General features: G+C 40.6%; 2 protein-coding genes across 2 annotated transcripts; both read left to right on the plus strand.

Moving 5' to 3' along the window:
- The first annotated feature begins 7,674 nt into the window (after window positions 1–7,674).
- LOC114177558 (uncharacterized) lies at window positions 7,675–10,884 on the plus strand. The gene is made up of 8 exons (XM_028062954.2): window positions 7,675–8,251; window positions 8,656–8,689; window positions 8,916–9,158; window positions 9,412–9,501; window positions 9,847–9,912; window positions 10,142–10,233; window positions 10,332–10,379; window positions 10,572–10,884. The coding sequence occupies exons 1-8, from the start codon at window positions 7,911–7,913 to the stop codon at window positions 10,687–10,689; spliced, it is 1,032 nt and encodes a 343-aa protein (XP_027918755.1). The 5' UTR covers window positions 7,675–7,910; the 3' UTR covers window positions 10,690–10,884.
- A 2,257-nt stretch (window positions 10,885–13,141) lies between these two features.
- On the plus strand, window positions 13,142–17,494 carry LOC114175590 (RING/U-box superfamily protein). Its single transcript, XM_028060348.2, has 7 exons — window positions 13,142–13,638; window positions 14,293–14,598; window positions 14,693–14,901; window positions 14,979–15,027; window positions 15,135–15,224; window positions 15,424–15,486; window positions 15,597–17,494. Exons 1-7 carry the CDS (start codon window positions 13,471–13,473, stop codon window positions 17,217–17,219), a joined length of 2,508 nt encoding a protein of 835 aa, XP_027916149.2. The 5' UTR covers window positions 13,142–13,470; the 3' UTR covers window positions 17,220–17,494.
- The last annotated feature ends 983 nt before the right edge of the window (window positions 17,495–18,477 follow it).

An 18,477-nucleotide genomic window follows, 5' to 3' on the forward strand; every position in this document is an offset into this window, starting at 1 on the left:
TGAGTCGAGTCGAGTCGTAGTGTATTGATTGAGAGTCATAACATGTTTGGTTGATTATTTGGATGTGAGATGATGAAAATGCTTTTGACTTTATGATACATATGTTGTTGGCTCTAGCTTACCCGTTTCGTTGCATGGTTGTGTTGTATGTGGCTATTCTTTCTTGCGATGATCATCGACTTGGTTGATGGGAGCAGATGGGCGAAGTTCTCGTGGTCAACAGGGGAATGGTGATTCCACCGCTTAGCCGTCTGGGCTGGATCTTACACTTCTCTTCTTAATGTCTTTCTTTTAGGCCATGGTCCTTGTATTCGTTGTTTTTGGATTGTAAACTCTTAGTCAAACTGTTATTCTGCTTTGTTGGCATCGTGGTGTGCCTGGTTTTGTAGGGGTGATGTTGGGAACCCTAGGACTGCGTGATTTTACTATCTTATGTGTGACGTTTCCTTTAATTATGTTTATAAATTAAATGGGACGTTACATTTATGGTATCAGAGCGGTCATTCCTTAGGTCTGTGGACTTGGGTTGTCCGCCTAGCTTTCTCTGTGTGTCTTTAAGTGTTTAGTTAAAATTCTTGCCTTTATCGAGCCTAACCAAGTGATTTTCTGTGTGCCAGTGGACTATGGCACCTCCTCGTCGAGCTTCTCAATCATCCCAAGGGGACGCACCAGATATCGCCAGAGCCATAGAGGCGATGGTAGCAGCTATGGCGCAGCAGAGTGTTGCGATGATGCAGCAGCATGAGGCATCCATGCAGCGGCAGGCGGCGTCGCTGGAGCAGCAGCAGGCTGTGATGCAGCAGATGGAGGCTGCTCGAGTAGTTGCTGAGGATGCTCATCGGCAGCACATGGAGGCCCTCCGCTAACTGGAGGAGAACAGGGCGGTTGCCCCTGTGTTTGGTCCTGAACCACGACCTGTAGTCAGGGAGTGGAGCCTGGAGGATTTCTTGAAACACCACCCGACAAAATTTGATGGGAAAACCAGTCCTGACGCCGCAGACCAATGGCTGAAGGACCTGGAGCGCATCTATGATGCGAAGATGTGCCCTGCAGAGAACAGGCTGGCGTTCTCTGTGTACATGCTCACGGGGGAGGCGGAACATTGGTGGAGCATTGGTGGAGCAGCACTAGATCCATCATGGAGGAGAGGGATGAGCCAATATCGTGGGAGACTTTCAGGGAGAGATTCCTATCCGAGTACTTTTCTGACAGCATCCGGTACGCCAAGGAGGTGGAGTTCCTCCAGTTGACCCAGGGAGGGAAGACTGTTACAGAGTATGCTGAGAGGTTCAAACACCTCAGCCGTTTCTACATCCTGCCACTCGATGAGGAGTGGCGATGCAGGAAGTTCGAGAACGGGCTCCGCGGTGACATCCACTTGATGGTGGCTCCTTTGTCCATCACGAACTTTGCCGCTCTGGTAGAGAAGGCCAGGGTGATGGAGAAGATGAAGCACGAGGTGGAAGGCCAGCGCCCACAGCAGCCACAGCCACCTCAGAGGATCGACGGACCATCTGGGTCCAAGCCCAGGCATGAGGAGCGGAGGAGACCGTATGATAGGCCTCACCATCAGTCTCAGGGGTCTAGGGGTCTTCCTCACCAGCAGGGTCGAGTGCAGTGCTATATATGTGGGGGCCCTATTCTGAGGAGTGCTTGCCCGCGTATGGAGGGTTACCGTCGGTGCAACAACTGTGGCAAGGAAGGCCACTTTGGGAAGGATTGTCCTACCCTTGCTAGGGCAGCCGCACGCCCTCCAGTTCAGACTCCTCACCAGCACCAGCGGAGAGATAGAGGCTACCGGCCTCAGGCGACAGGCAGGGTATATGCCATGACCGGAGCAGAGGCTGCAGGCTCAGGTAATCTTGTTATAGGTCGATGCATGATAGCGGGTGAATCTTTGTGTGTGCTGTATGATTCTGGAGCGACACACTTCTTTGTGTCAATTGCTTGTGTGGAGCGTCTGGGTCTGCCGGTATGCGAGCTGCATTGTGAACTTGCAGTATCTACTCCGGCGTCGAGTTTGGTCAAGACGTCGTCCTTGTGTGCTAGGCTTCCAATAGAGGTAGAGGGACGCAAGTACAAGGTGAACTTGATCTATCTACCCCTACAGGAGTTGGAGGTGATCTTAGGAATGGATTGGCTCTCTGCCAATCGCATTCTGATAGATTATCGGGAGAAGAAGCTGCTTTTTCCCGACGTAGAGGAGTCTGAGTTGGTGTTGTCTCAGAGTGTTATGAGGGAATTACATGACGGTGCGCAGTGCTACATGATCTTCACACATATGGAGGTGGAGAGAGGAGAGACGACGTCGATGATACCAGTCATCCAGGATTTTGTGGATGTGTTTCCGGAGGAGGTACCAGGGTTACCTCCCAATAGAGAGGTGGAGTTCTCTATTGATATAGTCCCAGGAACAGGCCCGGTCTCGATGGCCCCATATCGCATGGCTCCGGCAGAGTTGGTAGAGCTCAAGAAACAGATAGAAGATCTGATGGAGAAACAGTTCATACGGCCTAGTACTTCGCCTTTGGGGAGCACCAGTGTTGTTGGTAAAGAAGAAGGACGGGAGTTCGTGTCTGTGTGTGGACTACAGGCAGCTGAACAAGATGACGATCAAGAATAAGTATCCGCTCCCGAGAATTGATGACTTGATGGATCAGTTGCATGGGTCATCAGTGTTCTCGAAGATAGATCTGCGATCGGGTTATCATCAGATTTTGGTAAAGGCTGATGGTGTACAGAAGACAGCCTTCAGGTCGATGTATGGCCACTATGAGTATGTGGTTATGCCGTTCGGTGTGACCAACGCTCCGACAGTGTTCATGGACTACATGAACATGATCTTCCGACCTTTCCTAGATAAATTTGTCGTGGTCTTCATAGACGACATCCTTATCTACTCCCGGACGCAGGAGGAACATGCAGAACACCTTAGATTGGTGCTTGGTGTTTTGAGAGAGAAGCATATGTATGCCAAGTTGTCCAAGTGCGAGTTCTGGATGGATGAGGTTCAGTTTTTGGGGCATGTGATATCTGCTCAGGGGATTGCAGTGGACCCGACAAAGGTTGAGGCAGTGGTAAAGTGGGAAAGTCCTAAATCGGCCACAGAGATCAGGAGCTTTGTGGGGTTGGCGGATTACTATAGGAGATTCATAGAGGGATTCTCCAAGATTGTGGCACCTTTGACTTTGCTTACCCAGAAAGACCAACCCTTCACTTGGACGAACAAGTGTGAGGAGAGCTTTCAAGAGTTAAAGAGGAGATTGACAAGTGCTCCTATATTGGTAATTCCGGACGTGGGGAAACCGTTTGAAGTCTACTGCGACGCGTCTCATCTTGGACTTGGTTGTGTTTTGATGTAAGAAAAGAAGGCGGTGGCGTATGCTTCGAGGCAGCTTAAGATACATGAGCGTAACTATCCCACTCACGACTTGGAATTGGCGGCTATAGTTTTTGCCTTGAAGATCTGGAGGCACTATCTGTATGGTGCTCAGTTTCGGGTGTTCAACGACCACAAAAGTTTAAAGTACTTGTTTGATCAGAAGGAGTTGAACATGAGGCAGAGGAGGTGGATGGAATTCCTGAAGGATTATGACTTTGAACTCCTATATCACCTGGGGAAGGCGAATGTGGTGGCAGATGCTCTGAGTAGGAAGACAGTACATACGGCGCACCTCATGATTAAGGAGGTGGAACTACTAGAGGAGTTCAGGGACATGAGGATACAGGTGGAGTTGGGCCCAAGTCCATTAGGTGTAGTACCCTTACTATATCTAGTGACTTCCTGGACTCGATCAGAGAGAGGCAGTTATTGGATGCCAGTCTGAACAGAGTTAGAGAACAGCTTGGATCAGAGGAAGCCAGAGACTTTGCCGTGAGTGATGATGGCATACTGAGGTTTCGAGGTAGAGTATGTGTACCTGATGATGCAGAGGTGAGAAAGTTGATCCTTGAGAAAGGACACAAAAGTCGTCTTAGCTTGCATCCTGGCATGACTAAGATGTACCAGGACCTCAAGGAGACTTTTTGGTGGCAGGGGATGAAGAAGGATGTGGCACAGTTTGTGTCTGCTTGTCTGACTTGTCAGAAGGCAAAAGTGGAGCACCAGAGACCCGGTGGAGTTCTACAGCCTTTAGAGATACCGGTGTGGAAATGAGATAGCATCTCCATGGACTTCGTGACTCATCTTCCGCGGACTTTTAGAGGACATGACACCATCTGGGTGATAGTGGATCGGTTGACCAAGAGTGCACACTTTTTGGCGATGAACTTGAGGATGTCCATGGCCAAGTTGGCCCAACTATACGTCAAAGAGATTGTGAGGTTGCATGGGGTACCTTCGAGTATAGTTTCCGACAGAGACCCACGGTTTACATCCCGGTTTTGGCAAACCTTACAAGAGGCATTGGGAACCAAGTTGACTATGAGTTCAGCTTATCACCCTCAGACCGATGGCCAGTCTGAGCGGACAATCCAGTCGTTAGAAGATTTGTTGAGAACTTGCATATTGGATCACCTGGGAGCTTGGGATGAGGTATTGCCTTTGATAGAGTTCACCTACAACAACAGTTTTCATGCGAGCATTGGCATGGCGCCATACGAGGCTCTTTATGGCAGGAGGTGTATGACTCCTCTCTGTTGGTATCAGGATGGAGAAGCAGTGCTGGTTGGACCAGAGTTGTTAGAGCAGACCACCGAGAAGGTGAGGATGGTGAGAGATAGGATGATGGCTTCTCAAAGTAGGCAGAAGGCCTATGCGGACCGCAAGAGGAGACCTTTGGAGTTTGCAGCGGGAGATCATGTATTCTTGAGGGTGACCCGAACCACGGGCGTGGGAAGGGCTCTCCGCTCAAAGAAGCTTTCGCCCAAGTTCCTTGGCCCATATCAGATCACGAGGAGGATCGGACCGGTGGCCTACGAGATAGCCTTACCCCCGCAGTTGGCGAACCTTCATCCGATGTTTCATGTGTCACAGCTGAGGAAGTACGTGTTCGACCCAGCATATGTTAGAAGCCGAAGATATACAGATCAGGGAGGACCTCACAGTGGAAGTACCACCCATCGCTCTTGAGGATAGCAAGGTTGAGGAACGCCGTGGAAAGACCGTTAGTCTTGTTAAAGTCATCTGGGATCGGAGGACGGGTGACTCGACTTAGGAGTTAGAGGAGGACATGAGAAAATCACATCCACATCTGTTTACCTGGTGAGTCTCTATTTTCGAGGTCAAAAATTTTCTTGTTGGGGAGAATGTAAGGCCCATTAAATTTGGCTTACTAATTTTCTGCCCTAAAGTTAAGGGATGCCCTCTTGTGTTTGGGCCTAGGGTTGGCCCAATTGATAAAACCCCTTTCAGGATGTCCTAACCCCCACTTTGCACTCTTGCAGAAAAATCCAGCAGCCGTCACTCCCTTTACCCTCACAGAACGCTCTGCTAGGGCTTGCCTGAGGTCCCTTTCGAGCTAGCTCAGACCAGTTCATACTCCGCGTAAGTACCCTCCTAGCTTGTATGTATTTTTCCTTAGCATTAAGTCCAATCAGGTCTTCGTAACAAATTTCCCTTGGTTCTGTTCCTCCACTGTTTTCCAGCTCTTTAGCTGTTCTCGGGACAACAGTACTAGCTATCGTGCTGCCAAGACTTCCGTTAACCCTTACTCCAGGTACGGGAAGTTAGGGTTTCCAGTTCTGTGTTGTTTCGACTTGTTTGTGGGTTGGTTACTAATTGTATGGTTAAATTCTTCATTTTGATGCATGAAAGTACTCTGTATGATTGGTTGGTCTATAAAACATGCGCGTTGCAGGTGCGAACAGTGGCGGACACTGTTAGACTCGCCCAGGCGAGATGTGCAGAGACTCGCCCAGAGCTTCCTGCGCGAGTGGTCGCTCGGGCGACCTGGGTGTGTTTTGAGCGAGCACACAACTTGCCCAGGCGAGAGGGATCTCGCTTAAGCGAGATCCCGCGTTGCCTTCTTGTTCCTGTTGAGCCCTCGCCTAGGCGGAAGGGGACTCGTCTGGGCGAGACTGTCTCGCCTGAGCGAGGTGCTGGGCGAGGCAGTGATGTGATTGAATATTTGTTTATTCTTGAATGTTCTGTTTTGGTTGGGTATGAATGCATGATGAGTGATATGTATATAATGGAGTATGAGGTATACGTGGTATGATTCCTGAATTACAAATGATGGGTTGGCATGAAAGTTGGCATGATCTCTACATGACTTGTATATGATGAGTTGGTTACATATGTGTGTGTGTGGGGTCACAAACTTGGTATGAGCAATAATGAATCTTGGTGGTTGGTAAAGCTTTGGTATGGTTGGCATGAGGAGAAACACCTTACTCCTGATCGAGAATAACAAGTTGGTAATGATTCAACATATGAGCAATGGAGTTTTGTTATGGGTTTTGGGTTGAAACCTTGTGTACAATGTATGTATAAATCCCTGGTTGTATATGTATGTTGGTCCGTGTCAGTGCATAATACCTTGGGGTCTTTAGGTGAGACTTTCAGGGTTGCGCTTCAGTGGTCGGGACGTAATCCCATGGCCCCTGTTAGTGGGTGTCCATGGTGGTGCCCCATCTGTATAACTAGGTAAGGATTCAAGGTAAGGATTGCATCCTGACACTCTAAGGGGCCAGTTAGTCTCACTTAGAGCGGACTGATCCCTGTGGTGAGAGTAGCAGGAGGCCTGAAATTCGTTAAGGGCTAACCTTATGGTGAGGGAGATTTGATTCATCGTAACACTTGTAACATATAGCTCGGGGGTGAGCAGCTCAGGGTCGAACAGAGGTATCCATCACAAGTGCAAGCATCCGTTGAATCCGACCAAGTTATACGTATCCGGATGAGTCGAGTCGAGTCTTAGTGTATTGATTGAGAGTCATAACATGTTTGGTTGATTATTTGGATGTGAGATGATGAAAATGCTTTTGACTTTATGATACATATGTTGTTGGCTCTAGCTTACCCGTTTCGTTGCATGGTTGTGTTGTATGTGGCTATTCTTTCTTGCGATGATCATCGACTTGGTTGATGGGAGCAGATGGGCGAAGTTCTCGTGGTCAACATGGGAATGGTGATTCCACCGCTTAGCCGTCTGGGCTGGATCTTACACTTCTCTTCTTGATGTCTTTCTTTTGGGCCATGGCCATTGTATTCGTTGTTTTTGAATTGTAAACTCTTAGTCAAATTGTTATCCTGCTTTATTGGCATCGTGGTGTGCCTGGTTTTGTAGGGGTGATGTTGGGAACCCCAGAACTGCGTGATTTTACTATTTTATGTGTGACGTTTCCTTTAATTATGTTTATAAATTAAATGGGACGTTACAAAATTAAATAAGATTAATTTAATTCAAAATTATTTATATTTAAATCTACTCAAACTGTTTATTACAGTACTTCCTTTTTAGTCTGTCTAAAAATCCTAGTCCAATAATTATAAATAGTATGGAGAAGAGGAAAACAATTTTTGCGTGAAATCAGCGCTTCTTATTCTCTGCACAAAATCCAAATACAGAACGGGCTTATCGGTTTAACTGCTACGGTACACACCACCAATAGTAAAAGGAGTCCAAAAATACAATACATAATAAGCCCAAAATCACTTCTCCGACCACATGCTTAAGCCCAAGTTTATGACATGTTTTTACAGTTTCAAGACTCTTTTTCCCATCGATACGCGCGTCCAAACGTTGTCTCATCCGAATTCCACACCACCTGCGTCCCAAGGCGTAACCTTTTGTCAAAGTTCTGTCCAAAGATCCCAAACCTGACATTCAAAGTCAAGCTACCAGTCCCATATGAAAATTCAGAGCTGTGTGTACTTGTTGCTTAATGTGGCAAGTTACAACGCCATAGAAGAGGTGCATCATTGGTGGTTAATTAACTAACTGGGAACAACAACAACAACAATCACCATGGCATTGGAGACAGGGTGGTATGATTTCGTGTGTTTTGGAATAGTTGGGGTGGCCCTTTTAGGAGCGTTATTGGTGCTGGGAATGAACGAAGGAGCTTCCCGGAGGAGCTTTGAAAGCACCTATGAGAGCCTTTTGTTGTCTCGACCTGACGATGAAGTGGTCGTGGATGTTCTTCCCAGTTATCACGTGAGCACCTCACAGCTATGGACAAGTTGCTGGCAAGGACTGCACCCCTTTTGCCTCCTTTGTACCCGTTTCCTTTCCTTTGTCACCATGCTTCTTTTCTTGCTCTGGGATGTTCTACTATACGATGCAAGAATCTTTGTTTACTACACTGAGTATGTTTTCTCTTCTTATACAATCCTGAATATGTGTATCTCTTGTGATAAAGCTTCAAGCTTTGGTTTAACAGGTTGTTAAGAACTAACTTCATCGGTTAGACTTAATCTTTGTTGGTCAACCTTATCTGCTTGTGTAATTGCAGATCTTCAATTTTTATTGCTATAAAACTGCCACTTGTAGTACTTTCTCTATGCCCCCGATTAAGACATGACATGCCTAGGGTAGAACTTGTTTCCACGCCTTATATTCTTTCCATTTTTTTTTTCTTTCTGTTGTTTGCCCCAACATTCGATGTGTTTATTCCTCTGGCTACAAAACTCTGGAAGGAATTGAATAATATGCATATTTGCTTATGTTCTTATATTATGAAGACCATTTAATCCAGCATATTCATTTGCAGGTGGACTTTTGCATTGGTTATTGTATACTTTGCGGTAAGATTATACTTTTTGTTTTTTTTTTCTTTGATCAGAATTAGAGTTTTACTTTATTAATTTACGAAATAAAGGTTTACATTGGTGTTGAGCATAGGTTGTAGAAGTGAATTTTCATTCTGATTACAGAAAAACACCAAAAACACCTAAGGAATTGCATATAAGTTTGGTTGTTTGAATTGGCACCTACTTTGCATTTATTACTTGGTTGGAACTTTGAATGCAGTTGGGAAGCACAATATCTGTATATGGATGCTGGAAGTTCCTCAATAAACCTGTAATTCACAATGTTGAAGAGGATGAGTTTGTGAGCAGGGATGTGGAAGAGACAATGTCCACAAACTCAAACGCCTACCAAGAGAAAGAAGCAAAAGCAAAGGGTTCCATCAAGTTGGAAAGGAGATATGTTGAAGAGGACTTTGAACAAAGAGCAGGGTTTTGGGGTTACCTCATGCAAACTACGTATCAGGTAGGTCAAACACATCGAATTCAATGTTAACATTACAATGAAAAATGTCACTATGTGTTGTTCTGGTATCGGTTAACTGATATGCTACATGGTCAATGAACATGCCCTGGTCATGGTTTTAAGCCACAGGGAAACATAAGCTGCTAAGCCTAGCTTTTACAGCTTATAACACAGAACCTAGTCCATAGAATTGTTTTCTTTCTTTTCTTTTCTTATTCCTTTATTGTTTTAATTGATATGCTGCATTTAACAGACATGTGCAGGGGCTGCCATCTTAACAGACGTTCTATTTTGGGGTGTTATAGTTCCCTTCTTACAAATTTCTCATTTAAGACTAAGCCCGGTGAGACTTATCCTTCTATACACAGTGTTTTATTGTGAATAGTTCAGTATTTCTAGTATAATATGGTACAGTTATTTGACAGTTCAGTTTAGTTTGGTTAATTTTGTCCACTCATATATACACTAACTGTTTTTGATACTAGTGCATGTTCTTCCCTTTCATTTACTGTTTTCTGCATACAAACACTAGAATTACCTATGACTAAAGATTATTTACAGCTTCCTCCTCATTCTCTAGTTTGATAGAATAAATGTCACATTATGATTTCGTCTACTCATTACTGATTTCACTTCTACAGTGTAAGAAAGAACTCTAACTGGTTTTTTGTTGGCCTGAACTTGACAGTTGATGGGATGCATGCATGCATTGAATGCATTTTTCCTCCTTCTGGATACAGCTCTTAATAATCTCGTAAGTGTCATTCACCCTTGAATAAATTTAGATAAGTGCTTTTAGTATTGCTTTCCCGTCAGAATTAGAGTTTACACTAATCTTTAACGCAATGAAACTCTGGATGACAATACCAAAAGTACTTAAAGAAACTGCATCCAAGTTTTTTCCTAATTTAGTTTAGGACTGTTTCAAAAGCATTTAGCACTAATCCATCTCACGGTTGTGATATTGGTGCATTCATTGACAGCAATTCCCTTGGTTTAGAGTCTCCTATTTCGTTCTCTGGAGCTGTGGTTACGTCATTTTTCAATGGGTCATCCACGCCTTTGGTTTCAAATGGTACCATAACAACTGTAATATCTCGTTTACATTGTCAGAAAACAAGCTTTCTTTCACATAGTTGTAACTTGTAAGCATGTGTTTTTGTTCTCTAACAGGTGGCCATATCCCTTTCTCGATCTTAATAACGAATGGGCTCCTCTCTGGTGCGTTATACAAACACTCTGAAATTGCTCAAGTTTTGTTTTATTCACTTTGTCAAGAGATTCATTCCATGAGCTACAATTATAAGTCTCAATGTGATGCAAGATTAATCAAGATAATTTGAATCATGTTCTGATTATTTTCTCTTTCTTTTGCATTGAAATGGTTTCACTGATTAATCTACGTACATGCAGGTACTTGTGCCTGGCAGTAATTCATGTCCCTTGCTATGGCGTGTATTACCTGATAGTGCGAGGGAAAAATACCATTCTCCCCAGATTGTTTCCTCGAGCATTTTTAAGGTCATGCTAGTTCGGTTGTCTATGGAAGTTCTGTTAAAACTAGGAAGGACATGTTTGTTTGTTGCTGATATATAAGCATGGCACCACAGGAATCATAATCAATTTCTTTAGTCTTAGGTCAATTTATAATTGGGTGCAACGTAAGCTTTGCTTCAACATGACATCGAAAACATTATATAAGTGAGTGTAAAAGTATTTGATTTAATATATTTAGCACGATTACTGTTAGTAAAATTTTGAATCAATTATATAAAAAAAATAATTCACAAATCACAACAATTGCTACTACAATAGGAATCTCTTGAGCACATTTAGAAACTGTCATCCCGAATATCAATCGTCTAAAGTAGGATTGTGATTCGGGTGGATAGGGATAGGATACGGGGAGTGGCTCTCCTGTATCTACTTGGTAGATAAATATCCGTCTCGTACTCATATTCATATTTGTGTGAGTATCCGTTATTTGAATATTTCCGTATTTTTTTATTATTCACTGACATCCAAGGATACCGCGTGTATTTACAAAAGACAAATTTAATATTTGACAATATATTTTAACCATAAATTCAAATAAAAATATAACACATAATATTCATGAATTTCAAACAAACTGTAAATAATCCATCTAAATAGTGTTGAATAACAGTTTACAAAGAAAGTAGTTTTTTTAAAACCAATGGATAAAAAACAACATATTCAAAATCATTATATTAATGTTTTAATCATGTTATTTTAATTTAAATTAAAGTATAGCGAGTACGAGTATCTATGGGTACGAATATTATGATAGTTGTAGCCGCTCTATTGATATGCGGGTATAAAAAATATACATACATGTTACCTGCGAATATTCATTTACAATAGGTTAAAATACTCCATTGGCCTACGTTTTTGTCCCAAAATCTCAAATAGGTCCTAAGATTCTTTCAATCTCAATTAGGTCCATATTTTTTAAAATATGTAACAATTAGGTCAATTCCGTTAATATGGTGTTAACGGTGTTAAGGGATGTGTCACATGTTAGCATCTCATTTTTTTTTGAATTTTGATTTTTTTTTAAATTATTTATATCATGTGTCACGTCAATATTGTGTCACGTGTCAAGTCATTATGGTAAGATGTGTCAAGTCATTGTTTGAATCTCAATTTGATCCATAAATTTATTATTTTGATAAATTTCAATCCCATTTGTTTTTTAATTTTTAATTTTATCATCTCCAAATTAAAATAAAATTGAACTTTTATATAAATATCATAATGCATGTGTATTCACTTAAAATATGAAATTGAAAAAGTGTGGATAAAAAAAAAATCCTTTATATAATATTTGTATAATAGTATAGGTTAATTTCTAATTGTAAAAAAGGTTCAATCCTTTTAATCTTGTGATATGATTTTTTTAATCATTAGAATCTTATTTTCAAACGATAATGTGACAATTTTTTTACTACTACACATGACGAATATCATCATGATGTATGATGTGTGACTATCTGTCACATTATTATTTTACAAAAGAAAAATAATAAAATAACACATTATAGAAAAAAAAAATTTAAAAAATGAAAATGAATAAAAGAAATACATAAAGAAAATAATTAAGATATAGAAAAAAACATCTTATTATTGTGGTCACCGGATATTCTTGTGCTAGGTAAGATTTGTATAAACTCGTTACCTAATAACTGAAACATATTAAGTTGAATTGGACAAAGCTTTTAAATTCATTTTAGGTTAAATGCAAATTAACATAATTTGTTATTTAATTTTGATTAGATGAAGTCAACTGGATTAAAATTTTAAATAATTATGTTTTCTGTGTTAAAAGTTATAATTCGTATATATCAACCTAATTTAAAAAACAATACAATCTTTATAAAAAAATAATTCAATTCAACATTTCATATAAGTCATCCAATTAAGTCATAAGAAGTTTGTAACATAAAAATAGAAAACATAAACACAATTTATTTATCTATAAGAGTGGATCTTAGTAAAAGTATACTAAATTCTTCATCTAACTCGTATAAGTAAGTTAAATTTAGTTAAGTTGAATGGAACTCAATTTATCAGATTTATAAATATTAAACATGTGTCTAATTTTCTTTCATTATAATAATAAAGGAAATTTTCAAATGATAATTATTAACATAAAAAAGCATTATTAAATTTATCAAAAATCATTCATTGAAATATTTATAAAATAAATAGTTTACAAAACTTAAAATATAATATAATAAAATAAATCACACTCATAAAATTAAAACTAATTACAAAATTATTATATTATATATAAAAATTAAAAAAATATTTTTATGAATAACTATAAATTATAGACAGGAATATACCAAAACTTTTATTTTATTTTATTTTTAAAAGAAAAAATAAACGAGATGGAAGGCCAAGGGTGTGAAATTTGTTGGATAGGAGGCGGTGGCTATGGTGTTGAACCCTTCTATCTTCAATCAAAACACTCACCTTTTCACATAAATTTATTTATTACAATCTTCTCCGAATCTTCTTCTGTCTCCCCCTCACAAAAATTCCTTCCGCCCCACGCACATCACAAATCATCACTCCAATATTTAATCAATTTGATTTCAGATCCACACCCCCAATCGTTCTCGAACCCTAGAACCCCAATTCCAATCGATTACTATTTCTCTCTCTCTCTCTCTCTCTCTCTCTATTGCAATAACCTAAAATCCTGTCTGATCCGGCACTGAAGCTGGGGTTTGTGATTTCAGAGCTTAGTAATTAATAATCAAGAACCAAGAAGAGAGGAGAATAGATGGATGACTGTTGTGCTGTTTGCGCAGAGCCTTTGGAATGGGTCGCCTACGGACCCTGTTTGCACCGGGAGGTGTGCTCCACGTGCGTCGCTCGCCTCCGTTTCATATGCGACAATCGCTGTTGCTGCATCTGCAAGACCGAATGCAACCGCGTATTCGTCACCAAGGTTGTGCCTAAGCCCAATCTCTTTTTTCTTCCCGCTTAATTCGGGTCGTTTTTCTTTTTCTTGTTAAGTGTAGCTTTTGTGATATTGTTTTACGTCCATTGCTCTTCTTGAAGAGTCTTTGAGCTCTTGATGGATTGAGTTAAAATCTTTACTATTCCACATTGACACTTAACGTTGTGTTCGATTATGACATGCATTTTTAACAATTAGAGGAATCTTTGGTATCTGTCAGCTGTAATTTGAAGTTGTTTCGAGTTATTGGACCGTATCCCTTATTTGAGGTTTATTGCGAAATTTTTACTCTGAGATCACTGTCAATTGTATTGGCGCGGCTTATTTTTTCCTGCCTTCCTGTATGATCAAATTTAAACGAGGTGCTTGTTTTGTGGAACTTTTCTATTGACCTAATGGAAGTTTGTAATTCACCCAAAATAGCATGTTTTGTATCTGAAGATTTTTACTTGATGTTGCTTCTAAACAGCTGGATTTAACAATGATTTTTTTGGTTAGCATGGTTTGCAAGCTGTGTTTTATTTAATGTTGCAGTCTTTAATCGTGTCAATGTTGATAGCAGGGCTTGCTCTGCTAATTATACGTTATTGTAATCTGTGCTATCTTTTGATATTGATATTCAATTTTACTGCGTACTGGCAGGCTCTAGGGGATTATACAAAGATGATTAATGATTTTGCTGCCCTTCCTTCGGAGGTAAGGGAGGGCAAGATTGGATCATACTGGTACCATGAGGATACAAATGCATTTTTTGATGATCTGGACCATTACAAGATGATCAAGGCTATGTGTAGACTTTCGTGCAGTGTATGTGACAAGATGGAGGAGCAACCACAGGATGCTGCTTCAAGGCGACGAGATAAGTTTAGGAATATAGGGCAGTTGAAGGGTCATATGTTCCACCGTCACAAGTTGCATATGTGCAGTTTGTGTTTGGAGGGCAGGAAGGTGAAATTTCATAATATGTCTGATAAGAATTTCTTGGACGATATAATTTGTAATCTTTTCTATTGACTGAGACTGGTAACCATTTCTGTGACAGGTTTTTATATGTGAGCAAAAGCTATATAGCAGAGCACAGTTAAAGCAACACATAAGCACAGGTGATTCTGAGGTTGATGGAAGTGAGAGTGAGAGAGGCGGTTTCATGGGGCATCCCTTGTGTGAATATTGCGGAACCCCATTTTATGGAGACAATGAATTATACTTGCATATGTCTACAGAACATTATACTTGCCATATATGCCAAAGGTAACAACTAAGCTAATCCCATGTGCAATTGGTGTGTCATAAATTAAAACTTGTAATATTTGTACTTCTTAATGCAGGCAGCATCCAGGGCACTATGACTACTTTAAGAATTATGATGACCTAGAGGCAAGATATGCTTTAGGCTCGTTTTACTCTCTTATTAACTAAATGGGTTTACAAGATCTTTGCTGTCATGTGAAATTGAAGTATTTGTATCGACATGTCTTGTACAGATTCACTTCCGTCAAGAACACTTCTTATGTGAAGATGAGGCTTGTCTTGCTAAGAAATTTGTTGTTTTTCAATCTGAAGCAGAGATGAAGGTGACTGATTATTTATAGTACATGAATCTCATTTTAGTGATTTGCTTAGAATGTGCCGGGGCGCTTTTTGTGTAGCTGCATAATGATTCTGTCTGTGCATTTGGGGCCTTATTATTTTTGTCTTTTACTATAAAATTATTAGATGTGTTGGTGTTATTATTGTGTCATTGTTGATTTTTTTTCCTTGATTACGGCTTAGAGGCATAATGCTAGTGAACATGGAGGACGGATGTCACGGTCTAAGCGGAATGCTGCTCTTCAGGCATGTATAGTGACAATCTTTTCTTTTGAATTCACTACTCATGACAAATTATTTCCTAGATTATTTGCACTCCCTTATGAAATAACCGTAGCTACATTCCTCCGTTACAGATTCCAACTAGCTTCAGATACAGACATGGTAATGAACAAGAGCAACGCCGTGGAAGAAATCGTTCTTTTCGTCGTGATTTTACTGAAAATCAACTTTCAATGGCCATTGAAGCTAGTCTAGAAACAGCTAATGCAGAGCAAACATTTCGTGATCAATCGGCATCAGGTAGTGGGCGAGTTGCTGTCGATGATGGGAATGGAGACATTGATTCTCTCATTCAGCCATTTGAATCATTGGCCGCAGCTGGTTCTGAAGCATCTTCAAGATACCTTCAAGCTTTGGGACATAGCTCAAGGAGTGGACCTCTGGAGGATTCTTCCTTTCCACCACTTCCCATAACTTCCAACAATGGCCAGCAAGGATCCAAACAGGAAGTGGAAGGCTCATCTAGTAATTCCATGGCTGCACGACTGCGTCGTCATAACAACAGAACTGTAACAGTTATTAATTCTGGTAATGCTTGGCCAGCAGCAGGTCGTGGACTGGTACAACCGCCAAGTAATCCTTCACAATTTCGACAGTCATCAAATAATGCTCTGGGTCTTTCTCGTAATTCTGGGCAGACAAAGAAGGGTGTAATTAACAGTGGACATTCAACATCAACTTATGCTGGTTCTATTCAGTCTACACAAAGAACTTCTCGTGGACAATTACCTGGTGGTTCATCGAGGGACACACGTGACAATGTTAGAATTGTCCACTCTGCATCCGCCCCGAATCTCATGGAGAACAACTCTGTTGAAGCTTCACTATCTGATTTTCCTCCTGTTTCTGCTGCACAAGCGAGCAAGATACCTGCTAGCAGTCATTCTTCATTGAATGTGGAAAATGTTCAGTCTGCTAACCAGTCCCTGATTGAAAAGATTCGAGGTGCTCTTGATTTTGATGAAGAAAGATACAGTATGTTTAAGGACATATCTGCCCAATATCGCCAAGGCACAATAGATACAGAAACGTATCTGGACTATGTGCAGAACTTTGGCTTGTCTCATCTTGTGCCTGAGTTGGCAAGACTGTGCCCTGATACTCAGAAACAGATACAGCTTATTGAGGCTTATAGTGCTAGCTTGCAGAGAGATGCTTTACTGGAAAATAACTTGGTTCAAAGCAGCGCAAGCACCCATCGCAAAGACAGTAATGTAAACAAGAAAGGCAAAGGTAAGTCTATAGATAATAAGGGGAGTAACCCCACAGAGAAATTAGCAGATAACTTTTTAAGCACCGTACATCAGCTACAGGCAAATTATAAATCTTCAGAAGAGAAGGTGGAGGTGCTATCAAGGGGTGATTACCGAAGTGACAGGGGCAAATTAAAAATGGAACAGCGGACTGATACAAATTCTGAAAGTCAACCTGCGGTAAGGCTTGGTGGGAAGACTGAAACATCAAATGGCAGTTTATCTACTCAAGTTAGAGAGGATGGTGGAGGTGGGAACAAGCAACGCAAGAAAGGTTCAAAGTTCCTAAGAGTGCGACTTGGTGATGGTTCTGCTTCGGCCCTTTTTGATCAACCAGATCCTGGAACAACAGACCGCTCAGAAGTTAACAAGGATGAACCAGGAGGAGGGCTACCTGTGCGTGGTGTTTGGCGAAATGGGGGAGGTCATAAACTTTTTCCCTAATTTTGGCTTCACCGTCATTTTTGAAACGTGAAGTGTCAAACGCAATATAAACATGAATTTGGTTTTAGCTTAGGGGATATTTGATTATATCGAATTTAAGTTAGATTTCAAGTATATTTTGGGACGTGACTTTGTCGATTTTGTCGATGGCCAACCGCCGTTGCCTAAGTGGGCACATTTTTTTGGTTTGGGGTATATGATTTTGTTAAAGACAAGTGTTGATATGAAAGTATGGTGCCCAGTGTTGCGTTGTATGAGAATGGCACTGTTTCTTACATAGCCATTTGCACTCTACTTACTGCAATTGGAGGCCAGGCCATACTTGACACTATAATCCACGACAGATGTTTTGGGATATCCCGAATGTTAAAAGGAATATATTAGTAAAAGGATATTTTGGAATGGCACAACTATACATTATTTTTGCAGAAAAAGTTACGATTTTACTTTTGAAGTGATTTTTTATCAACTTGAAGTTGAATTTTTAAATTATTAAAATGCACGATTAGGTATATTTTTCAAATTACGGGCAGTCGCTTGTTCGCAGCTTGAATCATTCCTTGCTAGAAGGAAACTTGAATGTGGACTTTTCATTCCGAAACTGAGCACGTCATCTCTGAATTTGTTGGACATTTTGAATGAACCTCCACCCTTCTGCATGCCAAGGCTTTGGGAAAAACAAAAGAAAAAACTAACTGATCGATGTTTTCAAACTAAGACAAAGGTTTGATTTGCCAGTTTCATGTTAACAGCATTACTATATTGCTAAAGGATGGCAAACTTCGAGTCACTTTCCATTCAAATGCTAGAAATATGTTTAACCCTTTCGAATTTAAGAGTTGCTTTGTTTTTGAAGGTTAATTTCCTTATAAAGCCACATTACCAGGTTCTTGATGCACCTCTAAAAACTACCCGCAGCTGCAACACCATAACCATGTTCTGGTTCATTTAATAAAAACATGGATTCTGATTTTTTATTTATTTGCTAGACTGTCGGATTCTTACAAAAATAACTAGGATGAACTTCTGCTGATGAAAACATTAACAAATATAAGCGACTTAATAGGCTGAATTGTGTGATATTAGTTTACAATTGTTTTTAGTCTTTCTTTTCCGTATAAAATATAAAGGCCTACACAACTTTGGAGACTAATATCGCATAAATCAGAAAAAAGTAATTAAAATACAATTAAATAAATGAAATGTTGAAAAATGAAAATCATTTTTTAATTTACTTGTTAATCTTTGGATTATTTAA

The sequence above is a fragment of the Vigna unguiculata genome, chromosome 1 (genome assembly GCF_037176805.1).
Source record: "Vigna unguiculata cultivar grain cowpea cultivar isolate G323 ecotype 2 chromosome 1, ASM3717680v1, whole genome shotgun sequence".
NCBI classification, from domain to species: Eukaryota; Viridiplantae; Streptophyta; class Magnoliopsida; order Fabales; family Fabaceae; genus Vigna; species Vigna unguiculata.